General features: G+C 42.2%; 3 protein-coding genes across 3 annotated transcripts in view; 2 read left to right on the forward strand and 1 right to left on the reverse strand.

Annotated features, from left to right (window-relative positions):
* Window positions 1–9,930, reverse strand: part of LOC115138497 (apoptosis-resistant E3 ubiquitin protein ligase 1) — a 35,679-nt gene extending 25,749 nt beyond the window's left edge. The window contains exons 1-4 of the mRNA XM_065025698.1: window positions 9,861–9,930; window positions 8,434–8,704; window positions 7,729–7,897; window positions 6,060–6,280 (exon numbers count right to left, since the gene is read on the reverse strand). Of these exons, the coding sequence (XP_064881770.1) occupies window positions 6,060–6,280; window positions 7,729–7,897; window positions 8,434–8,581 (538 nt within the window). The 5' untranslated portion in view covers window positions 8,582–8,704; window positions 9,861–9,930. The remainder of the gene's footprint in view (window positions 1–6,059; window positions 6,281–7,728; window positions 7,898–8,433; window positions 8,705–9,860) is intronic.
* Window positions 9,930–17,227, forward strand: LOC115138496 (rRNA-processing protein FCF1 homolog). Its single transcript, XM_029675387.2, has 8 exons — window positions 9,930–10,018; window positions 10,288–10,352; window positions 10,669–10,740; window positions 10,875–11,023; window positions 11,111–11,183; window positions 11,493–11,580; window positions 16,196–16,290; window positions 16,936–17,227. Exons 1-8 carry the CDS (start codon window positions 10,016–10,018, stop codon window positions 16,982–16,984), a joined length of 594 nt encoding a protein of 197 aa, XP_029531247.1. The 5' UTR covers window positions 9,930–10,015; the 3' UTR covers window positions 16,985–17,227.
* A 152-nt stretch (window positions 17,228–17,379) lies between these two features.
* On the forward strand, window positions 17,380–26,286 carry LOC115138495 (tubulinyl-Tyr carboxypeptidase 1). The gene is made up of 7 exons (XM_029675386.2): window positions 17,380–18,712; window positions 20,987–21,075; window positions 21,979–22,035; window positions 22,674–22,748; window positions 23,230–23,611; window positions 25,433–25,542; window positions 25,803–26,286. The coding sequence occupies exons 1-7, from the start codon at window positions 18,485–18,487 to the stop codon at window positions 25,873–25,875; spliced, it is 1,014 nt and encodes a 337-aa protein (XP_029531246.1). The 5' UTR covers window positions 17,380–18,484; the 3' UTR covers window positions 25,876–26,286.
* The last annotated feature ends 1,554 nt before the right edge of the window (window positions 26,287–27,840 follow it).

Genomic DNA, 27,840 nt, shown 5'->3' on the forward strand with positions numbered 1-27,840 from the left:
ATGTCATTGTACATAGATGAGTGGAGGCCTGACACACACCTAAGAAGTGTCTAATGCCTTCCCATTCACCCTGTCCCAATCCCCCAGAAAGAGCCCCCCTCCACTCTCACGAATAACCACCATTGAATCTTAGCTGTAATGACAAATTCAACATCCTCTCCTAATCGATCCAGAACTCTTACTCATTTTACAGCAGGTTTGCAAGTCACAAAAGTAAATTAAATGACATTGTAGTATAGTTAAATACTTCTCTCTCTCTCTCCCAAGCCAAACCCATACCTCTTTACCTCCCTGCTTTCAACCCCCTTTACCCAAGCAAAGCTTGTCCCAACCTCCCATCCTTGTCCACCCAAGCCAAGCTTGTCCCAACCTCCCATCCAAGCAAAGCTTGTCCCAACCTCCCATCCTTGTCCACCCAAGCCAAGCTTGTCCCAACCTCCCATCCCTGCCCACCCAAGCAAAGCTTTTCCCAACCTCCCATCCTTGCCCCATCCAAGCTAAGCTTGTCCCAATCTCCCATCCCTGCCCACCCAAGCTAAGCTTGTCCCTACCTACCATCCTGTCCCACACTCCCTCCCTACCTCTCTGACACACTTACACCCATCAACTTACTCATCCATTCCCGCCCAACATATACCCTATGCATCAACACACCCATTCTCTCCCACCTTCCTACACATATTCACCATCCATCACCAGTTTTAACCAGTAGGTAGCCTAGCGGTTAAGAGCGTTGGGCCAGTAACCGAAAGGTCACTGGTTCGAATCTCTGATCCCTTGACCGAGGCACTGAACCCTAATTGCTCCTGTAAGTCGCTCTGGATAAGAGTGCCTGCTAAATGACCAAAACATATATATACAGTGCCAGTTAAACGTTCATTCAAGGCTTTTATTTAATTTTTTACATTGTAGAATAATAGTGAAGACATCAAAACTATGAAATAACACATATGGAATCATGTAGTAAGGGAGATGGAGCTAGCATGTTGGAGTGAACGGCTGTGTGAGAGAGGCTCCTGCAACTGTTTTGCGAAACAATCTAACTTAACCTACTTTACAGCACTTTTTACAACATAAGTCTCTTTCTAATACAATATTGTAACTTTGTATGTGAACATGCCGAGTAATAGGCGACTAAAGGACAATAAATCCTCATCGGAGCCATTCTCCCCACCAAACAACAAGACAGACATGGCGGAATGCACAGGTAACAACGTGACACTTACAGAACTTACCCGGGCTCTGGGAGAACTACGTGTTGCTATAGCTGAGGATTTTAAGGCTACTATTTCTGAACTGGACACCAAAATCGAGAGCACCATTTGAATGGTTGCTTCGCAGGGCCAGAGTATTGCGGACCTTGAGAAGGCTTCTGAATTCAGCGCTGATCGGATCGACAAGTTAGAGGAGCTATGCACGTCCTTGCAGGACAGTGTGCAGAAGCTTTCTGTGAAAGTGGTTGACCTAGAGGGCCGATCCAGACGTCATAACATTCACGTTGTTGGTCTGTCAGAGGGGGTGGAGGCTGGCTCTCGTCCCACCGACTTCTTTGCTTGTTGTCCCCGTGCCTGGACCGGGCCAACGTCCTCACCCAGTAATCACCTGTTGTCACAGTTTCAAGACCAAGGATCTTATCCTGCGTGAGGCTCGAATGAGGGGTAACCTGTTACATAAAGGACATCCCTTCCGTGTCTATGATGATTACGCGCCCGATGTGGCAAAGCATCAGGCCGGCTTCAGAGATGTCACGACCAAACTCTACAAACTCCATCTTGGCCCAGCCTTGCTCTTCCCTGCCAGACTCAGAATTACCCCTCCTTCTGGTGAGAAGATCTCTCCTCAGTTTTTGACGCAGAGAATTTTAACCGGGAATATGCACCAATCCCCTGTACGGGTTAGATTGCCTTGTCATTGTGTGTTAGGGTGTGGTGTGCTCATGGACTCAAATCCATACTATGTCATAGCGGATAAAACCTTATTAAACTGTGTCAGCAAGGGCTGCCGACTGAAGTTTTATTGACGCTCCCGGACATGTAAGATGCTGAGCCGGCCAATGGAGGGCGGTTAGAGCTTTCATTCAGGCTGGAAGACTGACCTGTCCTTGAAGTTTAGAGGATGCCTGTTTGAGTGGCTTGTTAGGTTTGATCATTGACACTTTAGGATGGATATACTTATATCACCCATTTTTGTTTTGTTTCATTATTTCTCAATTCTTAGATTATTCCTACATTATTCTTATTATCATACCATTTATTGGTGGTGATGGTTGGGTTGGGGCAGATGGGGTGGCATTAGACACCTGGATATCATGTTGGCTCCTGTCATTACGGCGGGCCGCTCTGCTTCTGTCATTACGGCGGGCCGCTCTGCCGTTCTGCTTCTGTCATTACGGCGGGCCGCTCTGCTTCTGTCATTACGGCGGGCCGCTCTGCCGTTCTGCTTCTGTCATTACAGCGGACCGCTCTGCTTCTGTCATTACAGCGGACCGCTCTGCTTCTGTCATTACGGCGGTCCGCTCTGCCGTTCTGCTTCTGTCATTACAGCGGACCGCTCTGCTTCTGTCATTACGGCGGTCCGCTCTGCCGTTCTGCTTCTGTCATTACGGCGGGCCGCTCTGCTTCTGTCATTACGGCGGGCCGCTCTGCCGTTCTGCTTCTGTCATTACAGCGGACCGCTCTGCTTCCGTCATTACAGCGGACCGCTCTGCTTCCGTCATTACAGCGGACCGCTCTGCTTCCGTCATTACAGCGGACCGCTCTGCTTCCGTCATTACAGCGGACCGCTCTGCTTCTGTCATTACAGCGGACCGCTCTGCTTCTGTCATTACAGCGGACCGCTCTGCTTCCGTCATTACAGCGGACCGCTCTGCTTCCGTCATTACAGCGGACCGTTCTGCTTCCGTCATTACAGCGGACCGCTCTGCTTCCGTCATTACAGCGGACCGCTCTGCTTCTGTCATTACAGCGGACCGCTCTGCTTCTGTCATTACAGCGGACCGCTCTGCTTCTGTCATTACAGCGGACCGCTCTGCTTCTGTCATTACAGCGGACCGCTCTGCTTCTGTCATTACAGCGGACCGCTCTGCTTCTGTCATTACAGCGGACCGCTCTGCTTCTGTCATTACAGCGGACCTCTCTGCTTCCGTCATTACAGCGGACCGCTCTGCTTCCGTCATTACAGCGGACCGCTCTGCTTCCGTCATTACAGCGGGCCGCTCTGCTTCCGTCATTACAGCGCACCGCTCTGCTTCTGTCATTACAGCGGACCGCTCTGCTTCTGTCATTACAGCGGACCGCTCTGCTTCCGTCATTACAGCGGACCGCTCTGCTTCCGTCATTACAGCGGACCTCTCTGCTTCCGTCATTACAGCAGCCCGCTCTGCTTCTGTCATTACAGCGGACCGCTCTGCTTCTGTCATTACAGCGGGCCGCTCTGCTTCTGTCATTACAGCGGACGGCTCTGCTTCTGTCATTACAGCGGACCGCTCTGCTTCTGTCTTTACAGTGATGATTCACAAAGTTAAATTAAATTATTGCTACTGGGGAATTACTCTCTTCCCCCAAGTACATCAATGACAGATTTCGTCAGTTTTACGAGACTCTATATGCATCTAAAGCAGATCCTAACCCCTTAATTATGAAAACGTTTTGGAGGGCTGTTATCTCCCTGCCCTGAACCAGGAAGATTCCAAATTCCTGAATAAGGAAATATCTCTAGGAGAAATTCAAGAAACAATTACATCTTTAAAGAGTGAATTCTATAAAACATTCAGCAACATGCTCTCCCCCTACCCGCACAAAATGTTGGTTCAGGCCAATGAGGATGGAGCTCTCCCACCTACTTTGGATGAGGCGTTTATTACAGTTATTCATAAAAAGGGTAATGATCCGGAAGAGGTAGGGTCATACAGACCAATATCTCTCCTTAATACAGAACAAAAGATTTTAGCAAAAACTTTTGCTAATAGGGTTAGCACTTTAGTGGGCAAATTGGTCCATTCGGACCAGACCGGCTTTTATCCCTAACAGAAACTCATTCTTCAATCTCAGGCGCCTTTGACCACAGTTGAGTGGTCGAATATATTCAAGGTCCTACAGAAATGTAATATTGGAGATGGGTTCACAAAGTGGATCCAGATTTTATATAGGAACCCCTGTTCGAGAATACTCACTAACCAATCACCACGATTTAACCTTTGTAGAGTGACAAGGCAAGGTTGTGCGCTGTCGCCTCTGCTTTTTGCTCTAATCATTGAACCTCTCGTCACAGGCAATCAGATCTCATGCAGCAATACACGGCTTTAATACTAAAGATACTCTAAATAAGATTTCACTATACGCAGATGACATACTCCTCTATGTAACAGAACCCCAATCTAGTATTCCAGCTATTCTTGATTTGATTAATTTGTTTGGTACCTTCTCGGGATACAGAATAAATTGGAACAAGAGTGAATTAATGCCCATAAGGTTGCAAAACATCTCTTGGTTAGAACTGATTCCATTTACCTATCAAGGAATTGTAGTTACCAAACAATACCCCTCACTATTTAAAGAGAATTTCCCCCCTCTGATGCAAAAACTCAAGGCAAACATATGAACTCTCCCAACTTCATTGCTCGGAAGAATTAATGCCATTAAAATGGTCTTCGTCCCACAACTGCTTTACCTATTCCAAAAAATCCCAGTATTCATACCTAAATCCTTTCATAAACATCTGGACTCAATTATCAATCCTTTCATCTGGGATTATAAAACACACAGGATAGGTAAAAAACACCTCTGTAAATCCAAGATGGAAGGAGGATTCTCTCTCCAAAATGTTATATTTTACTATTGGGCCGCTAACCTCCGTGCTGTTACGTTTCTGCTGGATGACGCACTTCTGTCATCCGGTTGGCTTAGAATGGAGCGTGAGGATTGCCACCCCTTCTCTATTGGAGCTGTGATTTTGTCACCTGTCAAGTTGGAGATGTCACTTTATAGTAACAATCCTATTATACATAGCACAGTCTGAATCTGGAAGCAAATTAAAGTCTACTTTGACCTTAGTCCAAAATCATTCCTACTCCCTGTTGCCAGGAATCAATCCTTTTCCCCCTCTAACCTTGATAACACCTTTGAGCGATGGGGAGAACTAGGGAGCAATACCATAGGGGATCTACATATAGAAGGGACCTTTGCCTCTGAGTTGCTGAGGGAAATGTATAATCTTCCCAGAAGTAACTTTTTCAGATACCTACAGATTAGAGACTAATCCCAACCAATACACAATTTTTTTTTTTTTTTGCAATACAGGGATTTGGAATATCAGGTAAAAACATTCATTTTAATTAATTAGATATATCACTCAGCCCTAGGTAGCAGCATAGACCTCTCCAACCCTGGCTCCTCTTTAAATATTACATTTATCATTTTTTGAAATGTAACGCTTGCAGGAAAACCACATCTGCTGACAATCTCTAAGTGTTCAATCACTAAGTGTTCAAGTTCAAGTGTTTAATCATGAATTTAAATGCATTCCAGGTGACTACCTCATGAAGCTGGTTGAGAGAATGCCAAGCGTGTGCAAAGGTGTCACTTTGAAGAATCTGAAATATTTTTTGATTTGTTTAACATTTTTTTGGTTACTACATGATTCCATGTGTGTTATTTCATAGTTTTGATATCTTCACTATTATTCTACAATGTAGAAAATAGTAAAAATAAAGAAAAACCCTTGAATGAGTAGGTGTGTCCAAACTTTGACTGGTACTGTATATGTAAGTCACCTTTCCATTCATATACACTCACATACTCCCACACACACACACATCCATGAAACAGTTATTGCACTTATTGTTTCAGCATGACTATGTAATAACAGTCAACTTCTCCTTCACAACATATTACCTAGTTCTGCTCATCTGTGTGGCTATTGCTTAATAAAACAGTGAAACGCTAGGGCTTGCAATACATCAGTATTTCTACAGACAGCTGTTGAAGTCACTCTGTCTCAATACAAGGCAGAAGCTTTTCAACACCTGTCAAACAATGTCTACAAAGTGATCAGGCACTCACCGATAGACCACTTCTCATTCAGCCGCCTCTCAGCAAGGTTGTGCACCAGTTGGATCTCGTAGTCTTGGTCGCGGCGCCCCCTTGAGGCCTGGAGAACCTTGACGCCCGTGGACAACTTGATGTAGTCTTCGTAGTAGTATCCCCACGCAGCCAGAGAGAGCTGCAACTGGCTGTCAAACTGGGCTAGATCATCCAGATTCATACAACCCAAGGTCTTCAGTCTTCATTTGGACCACAGTGCAATATGGTTAAACAGAGAGAAAAAAACTGTCAATTGTATTCATTTCACCTCTAGCATGGCCACAGTCTCACACAGGACAACACACAGAGCGACTGAACAAGAAGAACCTGGCTTTAAACAGGGCTGTGGTCTGTTAGCGAGTGCCTTAAATAGGCTTCTGTGTACTCTAAGTTACATTTATATGAAGCATTAAAAAGGAGCAATCTGCAGTTCAAACAACAACAAATCAGTCAAACCACCCCTGATTTGGTAAATAGCTGCAGGAATGCTGGAGAAATGTAACCACTCTCAAATTCATAGACAAAGCTATGGATGCAAGGAAATCAAATGAGATCAAAATTACAGTTAACCATATTGAGGCAATACAGTGTTTGTTTACAATTACTTTATTTAGAAACAAAGGAGTAGAGCAAGTTTATATTTTGGGTTCTGATTGGGTAAGAACATTTTACTACGCTCATGAGGGATTTATAAGTTATATTCTTCAAGAATCTATGCAAATTAATCATGAATTTAAATGTCCAGAAATGGATGTAGCAATCGCAGATTGCCTCTTCAAGAGTTATATAAACATTAGAAAGCCAGATAGTCATAGTGTGGTATGGAGTGAGTCATGATGAAAGTGGATTAGTATTCCTATGACACATGTATTAAATGGTACAGTGTAATCTACTCAAGGAGCAAAAGCTTTCCAGGGTTGACAGCTGCTGTAGCCACAATAAACACAGTGTAATAAACCACTATAACCCAGCTGCTCATGTTCACAATACATTACTCTAGGTAAAGAGCCAGTGCTCAGACAGACCTGAGCTCATACTGTACTGAACAATCTGCAAAGAGGAAGTCAAGTTTACATTCCCCTCTGTATGACTAACCTATGTATCACAATAAAACATATGAATGTGATACAACTGAAAATAGAAAACATTTGTCTTTATTTATTAATTAATACATGAAACAAGGTAAAAAAAAAAAAATGTTTTAATTATACAGAAAGGCATATAGGCTCAGTCTGACTGCAGTTCAACTCAGTCCACAGAGAGCTACCCCCACATTTGTAGGATTGCAGAACATCGACTACTATATCGTATGTGTAACAGCCCCTTAAGAGCACTCATTACTGCAGTGACCCTCTGAAACACTGCAGCCTCCTGAGCTCAATGTCACCAAGCGCAGCCAGCCATGAATGGGGAGTCTGCTCCCAAGTGGACAAAAAAGCAGACAAAGCAGTATCTGTTCTATGGTTGTTATTCTCAGCCATGTAGCCTCTCTCAGTGAAAGAGAGAAAGAGAGAGACCTCTCACTGTTTCGCAAAATGAATGAATTCTGTAAGATGTAAGTGCAGAATTGTGTAGTAATGTTGAATCTGCCCATGACAGGTGAGAGGTAGGTAGTACTGTGCTAATAACATGGTGGTCTTATGCTTACGTATGATAGTAGTGCTCAAGGCTTTGAGAGCAAAGCCACTCCTGGAAGGCAAAGTCTCGCAGCAGCTGTATGTGAGCCTCTGCGATGTCCCTCCAGCGCCGCTTCTCTCTCACCACGTCCTCCAGACGAGTCAGAACACTCAGGCTCAGCTCCTCCAGAGTCTCCACATCTACACACACAGACAGACAAAGACGCAGACAAATCAGCCAGAGCAGACATGCCAGTATGAGGATCTATTCTAGTCTATAGCCTTGTCACAAAGACATACACCTCAACATTGCCAGAATGAGGGGAACACAAGAATATACTCTTACCTGCAAACAAGAAGGCCCTAAATCACTGAAACAACAACCTCAGGCACTACAACGAGTTACACTAATGGCTGAAGATAAGCTGTCAAGAAGGAATTTCACCCATTGGCCTAACCTTCATTAAAACGCCCTTTGAACTGTGATAGGCTTTTGTGCAAACTCCAATGGATGAGATAATTCAAAGAGAATAAATTCCTCTTGTTGTAAAAGAACTGGGATGCTGTGCATTAACTACAGAGCAAATCAATTAAGATTTACTGTGTTTGGTTGCAATTACATTAGCCTCCTTCCCATCAGCAATAGTTCAGATATGCCAAACTGCCACTGAAGATGTTCCATGTCATTCACAAACACTGGATCATCGCAAAGAGTGGCATATATTTTCTCAACTGACCTTCAAGTAAGTGTTTGTATTCGGAGAGACTGTGGCCTTGAATCCATTCTTCAATCTGACTTTCTTTGCCTTTCTTCCAGCACACTTCCCAGAAGAAAATCCACGAGACTGAGCAGAAGAGGAAGGTCAGCAAAAAGCGGCGGTCCATCAGACCATCTTCAGCCTGGACTCAGACTCCTCTGCTCCTCACAAAGGCTGGGCCAGGTCCAAAATATTGCACGATAAAGTCTCAAATGATCTTAAATTCTCCAGCTTCTTCACTTGGAAAGACCTTGAGCAACAACAAAACATGGCAGGTATAAGTACGGCAGTTCAAAAATAATTAATCTAAACAATGACTGAGACAATGAAAAACGTGTGACCATGCTCATTTAGCTACTCAGACACTGTCACTAATCAGTACCAGCATAGCCAAGAAGACATGTATGAATATTAATGTGTCACACTGGAGGAGTGTTGGGTGATGGGATACGACATGTAATCCAGATGACTTAAATATGCATGAACTGGCAAGGGTCCTAAAAGGTCTCATTACTTGAATCTCATAATCTGAACTAAAGACCACCAAAGACCATAGTAATAAAAACATAGAATAAATGCATTGTGGCAATACCCATAGACAGACTATCTACAAAAACAACATACCCACAAGATACCCATTTGTTATCAGCGCCGCTTTGGAAGCCTTCATCAAGGTTGAAATGATACGGCATTGATATACATATGACCCCTATGAATGACAACTAGGTGCATCAATAAGGAGGTTTTTTGACAGCATATCACAGAGTGCTGTTTGCTAAAGATCTGACGAGAAATGACACATCTGGAATGGTGAAAGGTTTAGCAATACGGTTTAGCAATACTGCATAGCTTCAGTAATCAATATGCCTTGATACTGGCTCTTGGGGTTAACTTGTCCTGCTAACGTTACCTGGCTGGTTGGCAAAGTAAGGAGATCAATTAACGGAACAAGCAGTTAGTTATGTCGTTATCTCGCTACTCCATGCATGTGTAGAATGGAGAACCGTAGCTAATAACGACCATCATTAGAAACGTGATTAACATGTCTTAGGCTATGCAAAACTAACAAAACTGGCAGGGATGAATATATAGCTAGCTACAACATGATTTTAGTTAACGTTAGTTAGATACACAAAAAACATGTCGCATCATCAATTCCTTCAAAACAAGTGCATGACAAGTGCATGATAGCTAGCTAACCTTAGTTGCTGATAGCTAGACTGTGCTTACTAGCGACGTTAACCGTCAATGTCAACGCAAAATAGAAATGTGGTATTCCAAAGCCAAATTCAGTGTTTCAAAACAAATGTGATAATCCACCCCTCACGCATAGCTGCGCCAACTATTAATTGAAATACATTACATAGCTAATACAACGTTCATTTCAACAATAACACTTATCATACCTTGCTTGTATTTATCACATTTAGCTAGCCAGCAGCAATCGGAAGTCAAAATGTGCAAAGGCAGCAAACGTCTATTGTTGATGACGTACAAACACAGTTACACGAGGGCTATACTACTAGCGAGATGCAAGAAGTCCGCTGTTGGATAACACATCATGGTAACGTCGTCCTTTAACTTATCATATTATAATGACATGATACAATGTATATAGTGGTTGTTGATATAGCTGTTTTAATGATTGAACATGTGCTTCAGTAGTTGTTGATGGGAGTTCGTATGCTTTGTGTTGCTCTGCTACTAACTAACGAACGTTAACTTGCTAACCATGAGCTAACGTAACGTGCATTTCTCGATTAACCGTAGCTAGCTAGTAGTTTTTGTTCTTTTTTTTGTTCTGACTGTATTATTCCAATATGTGTAATTCAGGGGAAACGGAAGACTAAAAAGTTTGCTTCAATGAAGAGAATGATAAGTTTGAAAGATCAGAGAATGTGAGTTGCTAGCTAGCAAGCTAAGTTACTACCGCCGGTAAACACGAATATGAATGTATATTGTACTTTCTGCACAGGATCATCACACACACACCATTTAGCGAGCTAACGTTAGTTGACTAACAAACCATGCCAACTTTGTATATACTAATTGTCAAGTTAACAAATTGGCATGGATTGTCAGAAATAACTAGCTTGCCAGTTTGCTTACTAATTGTTCACATATTCCTTTATTTACTTTGAATAAGACATAGCTAACTTATCTATCACGATCTCTCCAGTTTGAATTTCTATGGTAATGACTGTGTTTCTTTAGAAAAGAGAAAGACCGTACCAAAGTACAGGCGAAAAAAAAGAAAGATCCTTCAGAAATAAAGGAAAAAGAAGTGTAAGTACATCTGAGTAAACAAATATAAATGTACCAATAGTTCTTAACTGATACTCAATATATTGTGAACACATGATTGATTATACGTTGATACCTTCTTACTGTGTGTTCACACATTCCGTTCCTACCTGCAGGCCAAAATATCCATCATGTCTGTTCTTCCAGTACAACACTCAGCTTGGTCCCCCTTATCACATCCTCGTCGACACCAATTTCATCAACTTCTCCATCAAGGCTAAACTCGACATAGTTCAGTCAATGATGGACTGCCTGTACGCCAAATGTGAGTATCTGGAAATGTTTATTCCGCTGAAACTCAATTAATGTAACCCTATTAGGCAATGACTGTATATTTTTAATTATCATCAAGGTATCCCATGCATCACAGACTGTGTAATGGCTGAGATAGAGAAACTGGGGATGAAGTATCGAGTTGCTCTAAGGTAACTAGCCTGTTGTGAAGACCAACACCCAGGTACATCTAGACATAAACACATGGTCAGAGCACAGGAGGTTGGTGGCACCTTAATTGGGGAGGATGTGCACGTGGTAATGGCTGGAGCGGAATAGGTGGAACAGTATCAACAACATTAAACACATGGTTTCCATATGTTTGCTGCCATTCCATTTGCTCTGTTCCAGCCATTATTATGAGCCGTCCTCCCCTCAGCATCCTCCACTGGTTTAGAGGGTTATTATCGATGTTCCATAGGGGAAGTATTTGACAGATAAATATTTGTCTGTTTCTGTAGGATAGCCAAGGATCCTCGGTTCGAACGACTGCCATGCACCCACAAAGGAACTTACGCTGATGACTGTTTAGTTCAAAGGGTAACACAGGTAATGTAGTTTAATGTACTAAATTGACAATATATTATACTGATCAAAAATATAAACACAACGTGTAAAGTGTTGGTCCCATGTTTCATAAGCTGAAATAAAAGTTCCATATTGAGAAACCTTATTTATCTCAAATTGTGTGCACAAATTTGTTTACATCCTTGTTAGTGAGCCTTTATGTTTTTCCAAGGTAATCCATTCACCTCACAGGTGTGGCTTATTAAAAAGATGATTAAACAGCATGATCATTACACAGATCCACCTTGTGCTGGGGACAATAAAAGGCCACTTTAAAATGTGCAGTTTTGTCACACAACACAATGCCACAGATGTATCATGTTTTGAGGGAGAATACAATTGGCGTGCTGACTGCATGAATGTCCACAGGGTTTGCACAAGGTGCTTAAAGTACTTGAATTTGCCACACAAATTCAAGTACTGCAATACCTTAAATCTGACATTTTTGAAGTTGGTCCTTGAATTAAAATGAGAGGAGAACAGAAAAGGATCAAATATGAAAAATATTAGAAAAATGTATTTGTCTTGCTAATTAATTCCCAGGCAGACTACTGCATTTTGTTTCTTGTTTCGCTCTCTGGTTTCCAGGCAAGCTCACTCATTTCACCCACACTGCCACTCAGCTAGGCAGGTACAGAACTGACTGAATAGGCACCTCCAAAGGTACATTGATAGCTAAAATGACAGGCAAATGTAGATTCAAACCTGCATGGCAAAATATTTATGTTTTGCCAGACCTAACCAGGGAGCAATGATTCATATATGCTCGTTATGTTCCCCTGGTCCCCCGGATTTACCTTGTTGGCAGCGCATTCATTCACCACTCTGCCCAACATTAAGCAGTTGACCTCAGCAGGAGCAGTTGACTGAAATTAAACTAGCTGTAATCAAAAGATGGGCTGCTATAAGTTCTTATAACAAAATGCATTCTTTATAGAGATTAGTGAGACAGACAGTGGTGAGTCAGGCTGAAATGAGAGGCAAAGGAGATACAGAGAGAGGAAGCATTGAAGCAAGCAGGGAGAGCGGTTATTAGTACAGTGGTAACCAAACTTGGTGTCCGAAACCCATGTGGGATCCCCTAAAATGTAAATTTAGTCCCCTGAGATAAGATTAAAAAGATTATCAAACACAGTAATAACTTGTTTCTCTTCAAATGGGTATAGAATACAAAAATGTAGAGTCAACTAAGAGCCTTTTACACTTTCAGTATTCACTTTCATGGCATGTGTTGGGACAGACTGGGACCTCACATTTAGGGAAATATAAAGACAAGTTTAATATTATTGCCATGTAAACTAAAATATAAATGCAACAATTTCAAAGATTTTACTGAGTTACAGTTTATATAATTCAACATCATCAGTACTGACTTACCACTCGTGTATGTAGTGACAAGTTCTGTTTAAGGTTGTGATGTATAGTAAGTTATGGAGATATTCTGCCATCCGGTGGTGACTAGAAACAATTGCATAATATGAACGATTACAAATGGATTTAATTTTTTATTTCGCCTGTATTTTACCAGGTAGGCCAGTTGAGAACAAGTTCTCATTTACAACTGTGACCTGGCCAAGATAAAGCAAAGCAGCGTGACAAAAACAACAGAGTTACACATGGGATAAACCAACCTACAGTCAATAACACAATACAAATGTACAGTGTGTGCAAATTTAGTAAAATTGGGGAGGTAAGGCAATAAATAGGCCATAGTGGCGAAATAATTACAATTTAGCATTAACACAAGTGATCTATGTGCAAATACTGGGGTGCAAAAGCGCAACACCAACAAAAATAACAATATGGGGATGAGGTAGTTGGGTGGGCTATTTACAGATGGGCTGTGTACAGGTGCAGTGTTCCGTAAACTGCTCTGACAGCTGATGCTTAAAGTTATTGAGGGAGATGTGTCTCCAGCTTCAGTGATTTTTGCAATTCATTCCGGTCATTGGCGGCAGTGAACTGGAAGGAAAGGCGGTCAAAGGGGGTGTTGGCTTTGGGGATGACCAGTGACATATACCTGCTGGAGTGTGTGCTACAGGTGGGTGTTGCTATGGTGACCTAAGATAAGCTGAGATAAGGCAGTGCTTTACCTAGCAAAGACTTATAGATGACCTGGAGCCAGTGGGTTTGGCGATGAATATGTAGCGAGGGTCAGCAAACGAGAGCATACAGGTCGCAGTGGTGGGTAGTATATTGGGCTTTGGTGACAAAACAGATGGCACTGTGATAGACTAAATCCAATTTGTTGAGTAGAGTGTTAGAGGCTATTTTGTAATTGGCATCGCCAATGATCGTTAGGATAGTCAGTTTTACGAGGGTATGTTTGTGTAACAGTATAACTTTAGACCGTTCCCTCGCCCATACCCGGGCTCGAACCAGGGACCCTCTGCACACATCAACAACAGTCACCCACGAAGCATCGTTACCCATCGCTCCACAAAAGCCGCGGCCCTTGCAGAGCACGGGGAACCACTACTTCAAGGTCTCAGAGCAAGTGACGTCACCGATTGAAACGCTATTTAGCGCGCACCACTGCTAACTAAGCTAGCCGTTTCACATCCATTACATTTGGCAGCATGAGTGAAGGGTACTTTGTTGCGAAATAGCCCATTTAATTTTGGATTGGAGATGCTTATTGTGAGTCTGGAACGAGAGTTGACAGTCTAACCAGACACCTAGGTATTTTGTAGTTCTCCACATTTTCTAAGTCAGAACTATCCAGAGTAGTGATGCTAGTCGGGCGGGTGGGTGCGGTCAGCGATCGGTTGAAGATGCATGCATTTAGTTTTATTAGCATTGAAGAGCAGTTGGAGGCCACGGAAGGAGTGATGTATGGCTATAAAGCTCGTTTGGAGGTTTGTTAACACAGTGTCCAAGAAAGGCCAGATGTATACAGAATGGTGTCGTCTGCGTAGACGTGGATCAGAGAATCACCCGCAGAAGGAGCGACATCATTGAAAAGAGTCGGCCAGAGAATTTAACCCTGTGAAACCCCTGCCAGAGGTCCGGACAACAGGCCCTCCAATTTGACACACTGAACTCTATCTGAGAAGTAGTTGGTGAACCAGGCGAGGCAGTCATTTGAGAAACCAAGGCTATTGAGTCTGCCGATAAGAATGCGGTAATTTCCAGAGTCATAAGCCTTGGCCAGGTCGATGAATACGGCTGCACAGTACTGTCTTTTATCGATGGCGGTTATGATAACATTTAGAACCTTGAGCGTGGCTGAGGTGCACCCATGACCAGCTCGGAAACCAGATTGCATAGTGGAGAAGGTACGGTGGGATTAGAAATGGTCGGTGATCTGTTTGTTAACTTGGCGTTCGAAGACTTGATAAAGGCAGGGCAGGATGGATATAGGACTGTAACAGTTTGGGTCTAGAGTGTCTCCCCCTTTGAAGAGGGGGACGGTCCTTGAAAATAAATATTAGTGCTTGAAAAGGTACTTAAGTCCTTGAATTTGACTTGCCACTGTCTCTTTGAATCCTGTGTCCACCAGAGCTGTTACCAGATAATATAATGTTAATTTCTCTACCATAAACTGCCTCCAATGTCAGTTTAGATAATTTGGCAGTACGTCCAACCGGCCACACAACCACAGACCACGCGTAACCACGCTAGCCCAGGACCTCCATATCCAGCTTCTTCACCTGCAGGATCGTCAGTGACCAGCTATCCGGACAGCTGATGAAACCAAAGAATTTCTGCACTAACTGTCAGAAAACATCTCATGGAAGCTCATCTGCTTGCTCGTCATTCTCACCAGTGTCTTGACCTGACTGCAGTTCGGCGTTGTAACCCACCTCAGTGGTTAAATTCTCACTTTCGATGGCTACTGGCATGCTGGAGAAGTGTGCCTTCACGGCTTAATCCCGGTTTCAACTGTACTGGGCAGATGGCAGACAGCGTGTATGGTGTCATGTGGGTGAGCGGTTTGCTGATGTCAATGTTGTGAACAGAGTGCCCCATAAAATTGCATTTTATCAATGGCAATTTTAATGCACAGCAATACTGTGACGAGATCCTGAGGCCCATTGTCGTGCCATTCATCCGCTGCTATCACCACATGTTTCAGCATGATAATGCACAGCCCCATGTCGTGAGGATCTGTACACAGTTCCTGGAAGCTGTCCTGCATACTCACCAGACATGTCACCCATTGAGCATGTTTGGGATGCTTGGATCGACGTGTACAACAGAGTGTTCCAGTTCTCGCCAATATCCAGCAACTTCGCACAGCCATTGAAGAGGAGTGGGACAACATCCCACAGGCCACAATCAACAGCCTGATTTCCATGAGGCAAATTGTGGTTATACCAGATACTATATGTATGTTTTTTCTCCGCGCCCCTACCTTTTTAAAGGTATCTGTGACCAACAGATGCATATCTGTATTCCCTGTCATGTGAATTCCATAGATTAGGGCCTTGTTTATTTCAATGGGCTGATTTCCTTATATGAACTTTAACTCAGTAAAATCTATGAATTTGGTCCATTTTACATTTTAGTTCTGTGTATATTAGGTGAACCCTGTAGTTATTAGAACACTGGTTTTCTACCAAAGAGCATCAATGAAATTGTGTGTCTTTCACAGCACAAGTGCTACATCCTGGCAACTGTGGACAGAGACCTGAAGAGAAGAATCAGAAAGATCCCAGGAGTACCCATCATGTACATCTCCAACCATAGGTCAGAATTAACATAAATTACTACTGTTCAATGATTCATTGAACACTAGTAATGGATCATTAGGAACACCTTTCTAATATTGAGCACCGATACCCCCCACCTTTTGCCCTCAGAACAGCCTCAATTTGTTGGCGCATGGACTCCACAAGGTGTCGAAAGCGTTCCACAGGGATGCTGGCCCATGTTGACTCCAACGCTTCCCACAGTTGTCAAGTTGGCCTTTGGGTGGTGAAGCATTCTTGATACACACAGGAAACTGTTGTGTGAAAAACCCAGCAGCGTTGCAGTTTTTGACACAAACCAGTGCGCCTGGCATCTAATACCATACCCCGTTCCAAGGCACTTAAATATTTTGTCTTGCCCGTTCACCCTCTGAATGACACACATACACAATCCATATCTAAAGGCTTAAAAATCCTTCTTTAACCTGTCTCCTCTCCTTCATCCACACTGATTTGAAGTGGATTTATCAAGAGACCAATAAGGGATCATAGCGTTCACCTGGATTCACCTGGTTAGTCTGTCATGGAAAGAGCAGGTGTTCTTAATGTTTTGTACACTCAGTGTATGGCAGTAAAATGTATAGCAAGGTAAAATAACTTATACCATGATCTTTAAACCATGTCTAACAATATTTATTCACAGGTTCAACATTGAAAGAATGCCTGATGACTATGGTGCTCCTAGATTTTAACATTCAATGGATGGACATAGGATTGAAATTCCAGTTGGACTGTGGCTTCTGTCGAGGAGGATTTGATTTGTTTACCTGCTTATTGTATATTATCAAAGGACTTGAGTTCATGCTGGGTTTTTTTTGTGAAAAAAGTAATGACAGAATATTTTTTGCAAGCTTATTCTGGCTGTGTTTTTTCTTACCAATCCAAACCTAATTTCTGTCCCATAAAAGTGCAATAAATTAATGGAAGAAGTAAAATGTCTCCAGTTTTTCTATTATAGTACTCCTAGAGCTTTGATAACTTGGAGAATGCATTTATTATGCAGTAAACCCTTGAGCTTTGCTGCATGTAAAGTATCCAAGAATGATGCCAATACAATATATTTGCTGTTAAATGTTAATATAATAGCTGCCCACTGTGCTGGCATTATATCAAGTACCTGCAAGCCATTGCCGTTCACAGTATATTTATCAATAGACTAATGCATTTTCCGCTCATCATTTGTCTGTAATAGAGGAGTAATTTTGTTTGGCTGACGCCACCCACAGTAGACGAAATGTGCATGTCGTGGAAGATGTAATCCGTCAGATAGAGCATGCGCAGCTGCTGGGTTCTGGGAGTGTCTGAGCGGCGCAATATTGTAGCAGGCATGAGATCAGCACTCGCTACTGTGAAGCCATGGGCGTTCAAACTGGACAATGACTTGGACTGACAAGAAGAATATGATGTCAAATGGACTAGACTGAAATGCGCCACCGGCTAAGCAGAGTGTCGAAGAAATGTCCAATCGAATCTTTCCCGGCGTTTTGGATATAGACGGAATCCCCGCTCTGGGATAACGGTGCCGGGTATTAGTGATTTGTAATAAGGTAGTTTGTTGTGGCCTACCCTGTTGGAAGACTGCTGTTTTTTCCCCGTTATGTTGTAGGCATTGTGTGTATTCATTATTTCCAAGGTGCTGAATTTATCATCAATGTTGCAGGCCTAGTATAGTGTGTTTAATGTTGGCTGCCAATTCACACCTTTTCTAGTTTTGATAATTTTTGTGTAGTTTCATGTTTTTCAGTGATATACTTGACTTAATTTGCATCTTATAGATCATTGTGATTTTTATAAAGTGCCAATAACCATGTTGATCAGATAGTGATTATGACTATTGAGGTAGTAAAAATTCCCTTTAATCTCTGATTTTGGAAGCATTTGTTAATGTTTTTGAAGTTGAACTCATCTGACAATTTAAGTGGACAATTGTAACAACATATGGAACATATTTTCAAGTCAGTGTGCCATTTTGTTCATGAGAGGCACAGTATTTGAATTTGCAGGCTAATAGGCTACAGCCTGCAGTTTTGCAAAGTCCTACATATCCAGTGGGTCATGAATTGCTCATGTTTCTCACCTGCTGTGGGAGTGTTACTTGCTGAGAAACTGCAATCAGATTGACAGTTATAGGGCGAGGCTGTAAGCCATTTGTGCCAGCCAGGCTCCAGGACTGGGGTCCGTTGTGTGGCGGGATGCTGAGGACCACAGTGGGGTGTGTGGGGGTGGAGGAGAGAGATGAGGAGCAGGAGGATGAAGGTGAAGAGGACTTGCGGGATGGAGGTGTGCCCTTCTTTGTGAACAGGGGAGGTCTACCGGTGGATGAGGAGACTTGGGAGCAGATGTGGAGGCATGTGGCCCGGATTCACCCTAATGGTGAGGCCATAGGGAAACGCATCCGGGGAGCCAGTGATCTGCCCAAGGTAGGATGAAGGTGAAGTCCTGACCTAGCTAGACACCCTGCCTGACTGTTGAGAACTCTACAGGCTGCACTCGTACGCCAGACTTTGTCAATAGCCCCCCGAAATATAGGCCTAGACACTGTTTCAGTAATATGCACACCAGTCACATTTATTTAAAGTAAACCATCATTCAAGATTGAGATAAACATACAGTAAACGGTTCAGGAGGATATATTTTCCAATAGCATGGGCTTAGTATATTATGCTACATGAACTTCATCAAATTCACACTTACTGACAATAGAGTGAATAGCTGATTATGCAGAATGATTGTAACTGAGAGATTCAGTTACGGCCCGTCTAATTGTACAACGGTCATTTAAACGCTACATATTTCTGTCATGCAACATACAAGCATGCAGAATCCAGTTGAGCTGTCCATGCCTTCTCCTCACCTGGATATAATACATTCAGTAAATCAACCATATGAATGCAAAGTTATTTGACTATATAGTACATTTGGAAAGTATTCAGACACCTTCCCTTTTTCCACATTTTGTTACGTTTCAGCATTATTTTAAAATGGATTAAATAAAAACATTTCCTCATCAAGCGACACACAATATCCCATAATGACAAAGCAAAAACAGGTTTTTAGACATTTTAGCAAATATATTAAAAATAAAACTGAAATACCTTATTTACATAAGTATTCAGACCCTTTGCTATGAGACACAAAATTGAGCTCAGGTGCATCCTCTTTCCACTGATCATCCTTGAGATGTTTCTACAACTTGATTGGAGTCCACCTGTGGTAAATTCAATTGATTGGACATGATTTGGAAAGGCACAGACCTGTCTATATAAGGTCTCACAGTTGAAAGTGCATGTCAGAGCAAAAACCAAGCCATGAGGTCAAAGGAATTGTCTGTCGAGCTCTGAGACAGGATTGTGTCAAGGAGGTGATCAAGAACCCGATGGTCGCTCTGACAGAGTTCCACTGTGGAGATGGGAGAAACTTCCAGAAGGACAACCATCTCTGCAGCACGCCACCAATCAGGTCGTTATGGTAGAGTGGCCAGACGGATGCCACTCCTCAGTAAAATACACAACAGCCTGCTTGGACTTTGCCAAAAGACACCTAAAGGAATCTCAGACCATGAGAAACAAGATTGAACTCCTTGGCCTGAATGCCTAGCATCACGTCTGGAGGAAATCTGGCACCATCCCTACGGTGAAGCATGGTGGTGGCAGCATCATGCTGTGGGTATGTTTTTCAGCGGCAGGGACTGGGAGACTAGTCAGGATCGAGGGAAAGATGAATGGAGCAAAGTACAAAGAGATCCTTGATGAAAACCTGCTCCATAGTGCTGAGGACCTCAGACTGGGCGAAGGTTCACCTTCCAAAAGGTCAACGACCCTAAGCACACAGCCAGGACAATGCTGGAATGGCCTTGGGACAAGTCTCTGAATATCCTTGACTGGCCCAGTCAGAGCCTGGTCTTGAACCCGATCGAACATCTCCGGAGAGACCTTAAAATAGATGTGCAGCAATGCTCCCCATCCAACCTGACAGAGCTTGAGAGGATCTGCAAAGAAGAATGGGAGAAACTCCCCAAATACAGGTGTGCCAAACTTGTAGCGTCATACCCAAGAAGATGTGAGGCTGTAATCGCTTTAACAAAGTACTAAGTAAAGGGTCTGTATACTTATGTAATATTTCAGTTTTTTATTCTAAAAACCTGTCTTTGCTTTGTCATTATGGGGTATTGTGTGTAGATTGACAATGAAAAAAAATAATTTAATCCATTTTAGATTAAGCCTGTAATGTAACAAAATGTGGAAAAAGTCAAGGGGTCTGAATACTTTCCGAAGGCACTGTATGCTTGAAGACATCCACGGACTATTGTCAATGATGGGTTGTTTGTTTTCGTTAAGTATACTAAGTGTGTCTCCGACTGCACATTCCAGTTAGGAATTTCATTATACAAAATTACATTATTTTCGGACCAAAACCAAGTGGATAAAGCTGTCAAATATATACATGACAGACCACGCAGATAAAAATGTCACTAGATTGTCACAGCAACCTTTCAGTTAAACCCCATCACACTTAACCGTTAGGCTACCTGCCACCCATAGACTCGCCATAGGGAACCATTAAGATAATGATCATGGGTTAAAAGTTTTAAAAACATGGTTGTTAGGTTAAACAAGTGGACATTCTCCAACTCTGTAAATATAGGGATTGTGTGATATTAATGCCTCTGGTTGTGCTCTGCCTCTCCCCCATAGATTCCAACACTGAGTGTGCCTACATACCAGCCGACCACCAGTATCCCACAGCGCCTAGAAGCCATACAGAAATATATCAGGGATTTGCAGTATCCTTTGCCTGGAATGGTAGAACTGCTTGTCACTATTGCCAAGCTCTGAACCAATGATAGCCCAGGTAGCCTAGATAAAGCTATGACTCTTCATTGGACCTCAAGGTGCAGTTGTTTGTCATGGTCAGTTTTTATGATTGACAGGGTGGGCTGAACAGTTTAGGACATATCCAGATATACATTAGGTTGAGCAAACAAACTAAATTGCATGCATGATGCATGCACACTAGGCTCTGGGTTTGAATTCAAGATGGCTCTTCTGAAATATGTGTTAGCCATGCACTGTATTATGTATTGCTTTAAGCTTCATACATAATTCATAGATATAGGCACAAGCTGATTCCATGCTATTGGAAACTGGCCCACACACAGTAGATGTACTGAATAAGTATTATGGTGGTGACTGACCAAATCAAATCAAATCAAACTTTATTTGTCACATACACATGGTTAGCAGATGTTAATGTGAGTGTAGCGAAATGCTTGTGCTTCTAGTTCCGACAATGCAGTGATAACCAACAAGTAATCTAACTAACAATTCCAAAACTACTGTTTTATACACAGTGTAAGGGGATAAAGAATATGTACATAAGGATATATAATAGTTCAAATATACTTTATACTTGTTTGACTCGTGTCTTTTTAAGACAATATGTATGTCCTAAATATGTCACAACATCTCAGAATGTAGGCCATGTTTAGGCTATAATCTATTTTAAGCATAAACATTAGCACCTCTCAGCTCAAGAAGCTCATCCATAATTCACAAATGAGGAAGTATGAATATCAGAAATCACTTAACATGGTTTTATTCCCCATGAGAATATGTTTAGTTGTGTTTGAACAGTTTCATGTTGTTTCACTCCCTCTGCATTCTTTGTACTTAACAATATCCTACAGGTACAATCACACAGGAACACAGTTTTTTGAAATCAAGAAGAGCAGGCCTCTTACTGCGTAAGCGCAGTTTCTTCTATCCAATTAATGTTTCCTAACGTTTCGTTTTAGCTTAGCTCTTTGATGATCCTAAGTGTTTGTAAATGTCAGACAGTGTAAATGACATGACTGTTGTCTGCCAGAGAGAATCTCAGGGTTTGACGAAATAGCTTTTCCTGGAGCTGCAGAGAGGCCACAGAGGCAGCAAACAGAAGAAGCAAGCTGAGGATGTTTACCAATTGCTTCCTAGTTGCGCTGATCATGACAGAAGCTGAAGGAACTGGATATCGGGATCAGCTGTATGTCTGTTGCACCCCAGGACTGAGGGAACAGGAACTGTTATCATAGCCTAATAGGATCTGTTTCCCGGGCAGGAGCTTCTAGTACATTTTGCTTGCTCATCCACTCAGTTTGTGACCAGACGATTTTATTTCTATGTTCCTCAAAGTGCCAGTTTTCTAAGCTTTGAGATATTTTTAGTAATCAATAGTTTTGCCTAAAGGATGTAATCATTTTCTCTTTGCATGCATGCACATGTCCTGCAATGTGTGCAAATGTCCTTCAGGCCATTTAGAATCCATGTTTAGAATTATTACCTTAGTGTAGACTATTTTGTTGCTTTTCCTTCAGGTGTATTCTAACCCTCATATTCTGTGTAGGTTGATGGACATCGCCAAGGAGATGATCCGTGAGTCACTACCAATCAAGTGTCTGGAGGCAGTGATCCTTGGAATGTATCCTTTCCTTTAAATAGCTTAGGTATTCCATGGGTCACACTGACAGCACGTGGAAATTGTAATGAGTTTCTTATGCCCGTGTTTTTACCTGCACATACTTTTTTGGTCAAATTTTGGAGATTTGGGAATGGGGTGAGAATAAATGATGATCTGGAAATGTTGTTTTCCAACTGTGTTTATGGGAAACTAAAAATAACCCAGAGTGATTCCCCAAACAGTGTGGTAACAGGGATTTAGCTGAGACAAAGCTTTATGGGCACAACCAGGGCATCCAAGTATTATGTGATTAGAACAGACTCGTGTGCTTACTGTCTGAGACTACTGTATGTGACTAATGTATTCTTGTTTAAAAACCAGATCATTGGAGCTTGAAAACTGTTGTTGTCTATGTTACCCTGTAAAGGAGCAGTCCAATGTGAGCATACAACCAGGTAAGTTATAATAGGGGTTTCCATTTCCTTGACCTTGCCTGTCCCAGTTACCTCAGCAACAGCATGCCAGGTGTGGAGCGCTTCCCCCTCAGCTTTAAGACGCAGTTCTCAGGGAACCACTTTTGCCACATCGTGCTGGGGATGCACAGCGGTGGCCGCTTCGGAGCACTGGGCATCAGCCGGCGGGAGGACCTCATGTTCAAACCCCTGGAGTTCCGCACGCTGGCTGACCTGGTGCAGGAGTTTGAGGGGGCCTACAGGGGCTACTGGCACACCTTGAGGAAGGTGAAGATTGGTCAGTATGTGTCCCATGACCCCCACAGTGTGGAACAGATAGACTGGAAACACTCCATAATAGACGTGGACAAACTGACCAAGGAGGAGCTGCGGAGAGAGCTGGAGAGACACACCCGGGACATGAGGCTGAAGGTACGGTACCAGGGATACAGAGATCATCTGTTAAAGAGTGTTGGGGTGTGATGGGATGTACAGCACTAAAGCAGGACATGTTCACACATCCAGGAAGGATCCTGGGGACTGAGATGGAAAATGTCCATGAACCAAACCAGTCAGCTTCCTTATTAGAGAATTCTAGTGATTGCATTAGCTCCAACCAGTGGTGGAAAAAGTACCTAACTGTCATACTTGAGTAAAAGTAAAGATACCGTGATAGAAAATGACTCAAGTAAAAGTCACCCAGTAAAATACTACTAGAGTAAAAGTCTAAAAGTATTTGTTTTTAAATATACTTAAGTATCAAAAGTCAAGTATATTTTAGCTGTTACATTGACTTTTGATACTTAAGTATATTTTAGCTGTTACATTAAGTATCAGAAGTAAAAGTATAAATAATTTCAAATATCTTATATTATGCAAACCAGAAGGCGCCATTTTCTTGTTTTTAAAATTTACGGATAGCCAGGGGCACGCTCCAAAACTCAGACATAATTTACAAACAAAGCATGTGTTTAGTCCACCAGATCAGAGGCAGTAGGGATGACCAGGGATGTTTTCTTGATAAGTGTGTGAATTAGACACATTTCCTGTCCTGCTAAATTAATACAAATGTAACAAGTACTTTTGGGTGTCAGGGAAAACGTATGGAGTAAAAAGTACATCATTTTCTTTAGGAATGCAGGGTAGCTTAGTGGTTAGAGCGTTGGACTAGTAACTGGTTGAAAGTTCAAACCCCCGAGCTGACAAGGTACAAATCTGTCGTTCTGCCCCTGAACAGGCAGTTAACCCACTGTTCCTAGGCCGTCATTGAAAATAAGAATTTGTTCTTAACTGACTTGCCTAGTTAAATAAAGGTAAAATAAAGAAATATATTTAAAAAATGTAGTGAAGTAAAAGTTGTCAAATAAATACAAATAGTAAAGTCCAGATATATACTGTAAATAAAATAAAAAAACTTAAGTAGTACTTTAAAGTATTTTTACTTAAGTAAATTACACCACTGGATCCAACTGAGACTGAATTAGTCTGCAGCATATCACTGTACCAGCACTGAATTTAGATTAGTGTCAAATTAAATTGGGATGCATGTGAGCTACATTAGATCTGAATCTATGTGAGAGGGAAGCACAAGGGGATCGTTGAATGTGAATCCATCCTGAGCAGATGGAAAGCCCTTAATCACAGAGTTGCTGACCTCCTTTTGACCCGTCATGCATGATGATATGGAGTTGACCTGCCAATTCAGGAGCTATCATCCTCAAATGATGACCTCTCATGGGATATCATCCCAAACAGTAATGAAAGGAGCCTTACGCAGGGCCCTGTGAATAATAACTAATGTGATGACATTTCTCTGCTCCATTGTGAGTCACGCATGGCTGCCTCAATCAATCAATGGCTGATCCTTTATAGCATGGCTCTCACCCAATGGCCGCACTCACAATCACATTAAAGATGGGGGCGGTTTTACCGTCATCACCGTCAAAACTGTGCCTCCTTTAGCACATTAGGGCCTCTCACTGAGGTGCTCGCTCACCTTAGCACTACTCTAAGTAATTGAAAGCTGATGATCTGTGTGTATCTATCTATACGCATGTGTCCTTCCTCCTCCCTACTCTGCATAAATGGTGTGCTGAATTTTAAAATAAACGTTCAGTAATTGGAGAATTGCACTACTCCTTAGTCTACACGGTGGATATGACCAGAACTCAACTTGTAAGCATTTGTACCTCTACCTTTGTTTGCCCCTTGTTGTTACTGTGAGGTAAACAGAACTATGTGATTGTCTTTCAGATTGGAAAGGCTGCGCCGCCTTCACCCACCAAAGACAGGAAGAGTAGCATGGGCTCGCCCCTCCGTAACCCAGGCAGCCCCATGCGCAGGAACAGCCGCATCGAGAGACGGTAATACTGATTGTGCAATGTAGTCAGATATCAGGAGCTGCTTAGTCTCACTATAGTCTCTCTGACAGCACAGTAAATACTCGTTAAGTCAATGAACAAGATGCTAGCTGTAGTGGAGATGGCCCTGCACTGATCTGAACAAGCACTAGAGGCTATAAGTCCTATGATGGTGTAGTTCAAGAGGAATCTCTGAACAGTAATCTCTCAGTTTTAATCTGTGTCATGAGAAATCATATATATCTTTTTTGGGGGTTTTACAGTCCATCTGGAGAGAAGAAAGTTCTTGATCCGAAGCCGCCACCAGACATGAATGGATATCAGATTCGAGTGTGAGGAGGATTTCACTTCATAAAATCATCCTGCAAAACAAGATCTTAGAATGGTGGGGTTCTGTCTGACAAAAGGTTTGTTCTGGGGAATGGGGCTTTTGTGTTCTGTTTTCCAAATAGGTTTGTACCGTGCAAGCAATTTATTTAGGGTATTTTGCATTCAACAAACGTGAGGTATACTGTACAGAGCATGGCCATGTAAATAACTGATTATTGACTAAATGTACAGTACTAGTCAAAAGTTTGGACACCTACTCATTCTAGGGGTTTTCTTTATTTTTATTATTTTCTACATTGTAGAATAATAGTGAAGACATCAAAACTATGAAATACCACATATGGAATAATGTAGTAACCCAAAAATATATTTTATATTCTTCAAAGTAGCCACCCGTTGCCTTGATGACAGCTTTGCACACTCGGCATTAGGCATTCTCTCAACCAGCTTCATGAGGAATGCTCTTCCAACAGTCTTGAAGGAGTTCCATCAGTTCCACCAAAATCATCTCAACTGGGTTGAGGTTGGGTGATTGTGGAGGACAGGTTATCTGATGCAGCACTCCATCACTCTCCTTGGTCATTGTCTTGTTGAAAAACAAATGATAGTGCCACTCAGTGGAAACCAGATGGGATGGTGTATCGCTGCAGAATGCTGTGGTAGCCATGCTAGTTAAGCATGCCTTGAATTCTAAATAAATCACTGACCGTGTCTCTAGCAAAGCAACATCACACCTCCTCCATGCTTCACGGTGGGAACCACACATGCGGAGATCATCCGTTCACCTACTCTGCATCTCACAACAACACGGTGGTTGGAACCAAAAATCTCAGATTTGGAATCATTAGACCAAAGGACAGATTTCCACCGGTCAAATGTCCATTGCTCGTGTTTCTTGGCCCAAGCAAGTCTCTTCTTCTTATTCATGTCCTTTAGTAGTGGTTTCTTTGCGACAATTCGACCACGAAGGCCTGATTTACGCAGTCTCCTCTGAACAGTTTAGGTTGACATGTCTGTTACTTAAACTCTGGGAAGCAATTATTTTGGCTGAAATCTGAGGTGCAGTGAACTCTAATGAACTTGACTCTGGTTCTTCCTTTCCTGTGGCGGTCCTCATGCGAGCCAGTTTCATCATAGCGGTTGATGGCTTTTGACATTTTCCGTATTGACTGACCTTCATGTCTTAAAGTAATGATAGACTGTCATTTCTCTTTGCTTATTTGAGCTGTTATTGCCATAATATGGACTTGGTCTTTTACCGAATAGGGCTATCTTCTGTATATCACCCATACCTTGTCACAACACAACTGATTGGCTCAACTCATTAAGAAGGAAAGGATTTCCACAACTTAACTTTTAACAAGGCACACCTGTTAATTGAAATGCATTCCAGGTGACTTCCTGATGAAGCTGGTTGAGAGAATGCCAAGAGTGTGCAAAGCTGTCATCAAGGCAAAGGGTGGCTACTTTGAAGAATCTCAAACATAAAATACATTTTGATTTGATAAACACTTTTTTTTTGGTTACTACATGATTCCATATGTGTTATTTCATAGTATTATTTAACAATGTAGAAAATAGCAAAAATAAAGAAATTAGTAGGTGTGCCCAAACTTTTGACTGGTACTGTATGTTCAAAGCCTATAATTCTAAGGTCTCGCAATGCTCAACTTTGGGGGATATTGAACACTCGTTTTACACCAGGGGATATCAAACCCTTGTGTAGGATCAATTCCACAGGCCTACTTATTATTATTATGTTCTCAGTGGGATCTCAACTTACGTTTGAGAGGTAGAATACACATGGTGCAATTTCAAGATGTGGTTGTGCATCAGCAGTTTTTCTCTTGCGTCAGTCACTGGAAGTCACTAAATGAACCCATGTCAGCTAAATATTTTTAGATTGGTAAATTAGTCTAGCGGGCAGCTATCTAAACTTCTAGTAATCCTGATCGAATTACCAACTGGGGG

The sequence above is a fragment of the Oncorhynchus nerka genome, linkage group LG12 (genome assembly GCF_034236695.1).
Source record: "Oncorhynchus nerka isolate Pitt River linkage group LG12, Oner_Uvic_2.0, whole genome shotgun sequence".
Taxonomy (NCBI): Eukaryota; Metazoa; Chordata; class Actinopteri; order Salmoniformes; family Salmonidae; genus Oncorhynchus; species Oncorhynchus nerka.

What these genes read in the sequence shown, in the direction of transcription:
- LOC115138496 (XM_029675387.2), top strand. An exon ending in AGTTTGAAAGATCAGAGAAT is followed by an intron (nt 10,353 to 10,668) that starts GTGAGTTGCTAG and finishes GTGTTTCTTTAG; the next exon opens with AAAAGAGAAAGACCGTACCA. An exon ending in GGACTGCCTGTACGCCAAAT is followed by an intron (nt 11,024 to 11,110) that starts GTGAGTATCTGG and finishes ATTATCATCAAG; the next exon opens with GTATCCCATGCATCACAGAC.
- LOC115138495 (XM_029675386.2), top strand. Translation starts at nt 18,485, where the DNA reads ATGCTGAGGACCACAGTGGGGTGTGTGGGGGTGGAGGAGAGAGATGAG. An exon ending in GAGCCAGTGATCTGCCCAAG is followed by an intron (nt 18,713 to 20,986) that starts GTAGGATGAAGG and finishes TCTCCCCCATAG; the next exon opens with ATTCCAACACTGAGTGTGCC. An exon ending in CCCGGGACATGAGGCTGAAG is followed by an intron (nt 23,612 to 25,432) that starts GTACGGTACCAG and finishes ATTGTCTTTCAG; the next exon opens with ATTGGAAAGGCTGCGCCGCC.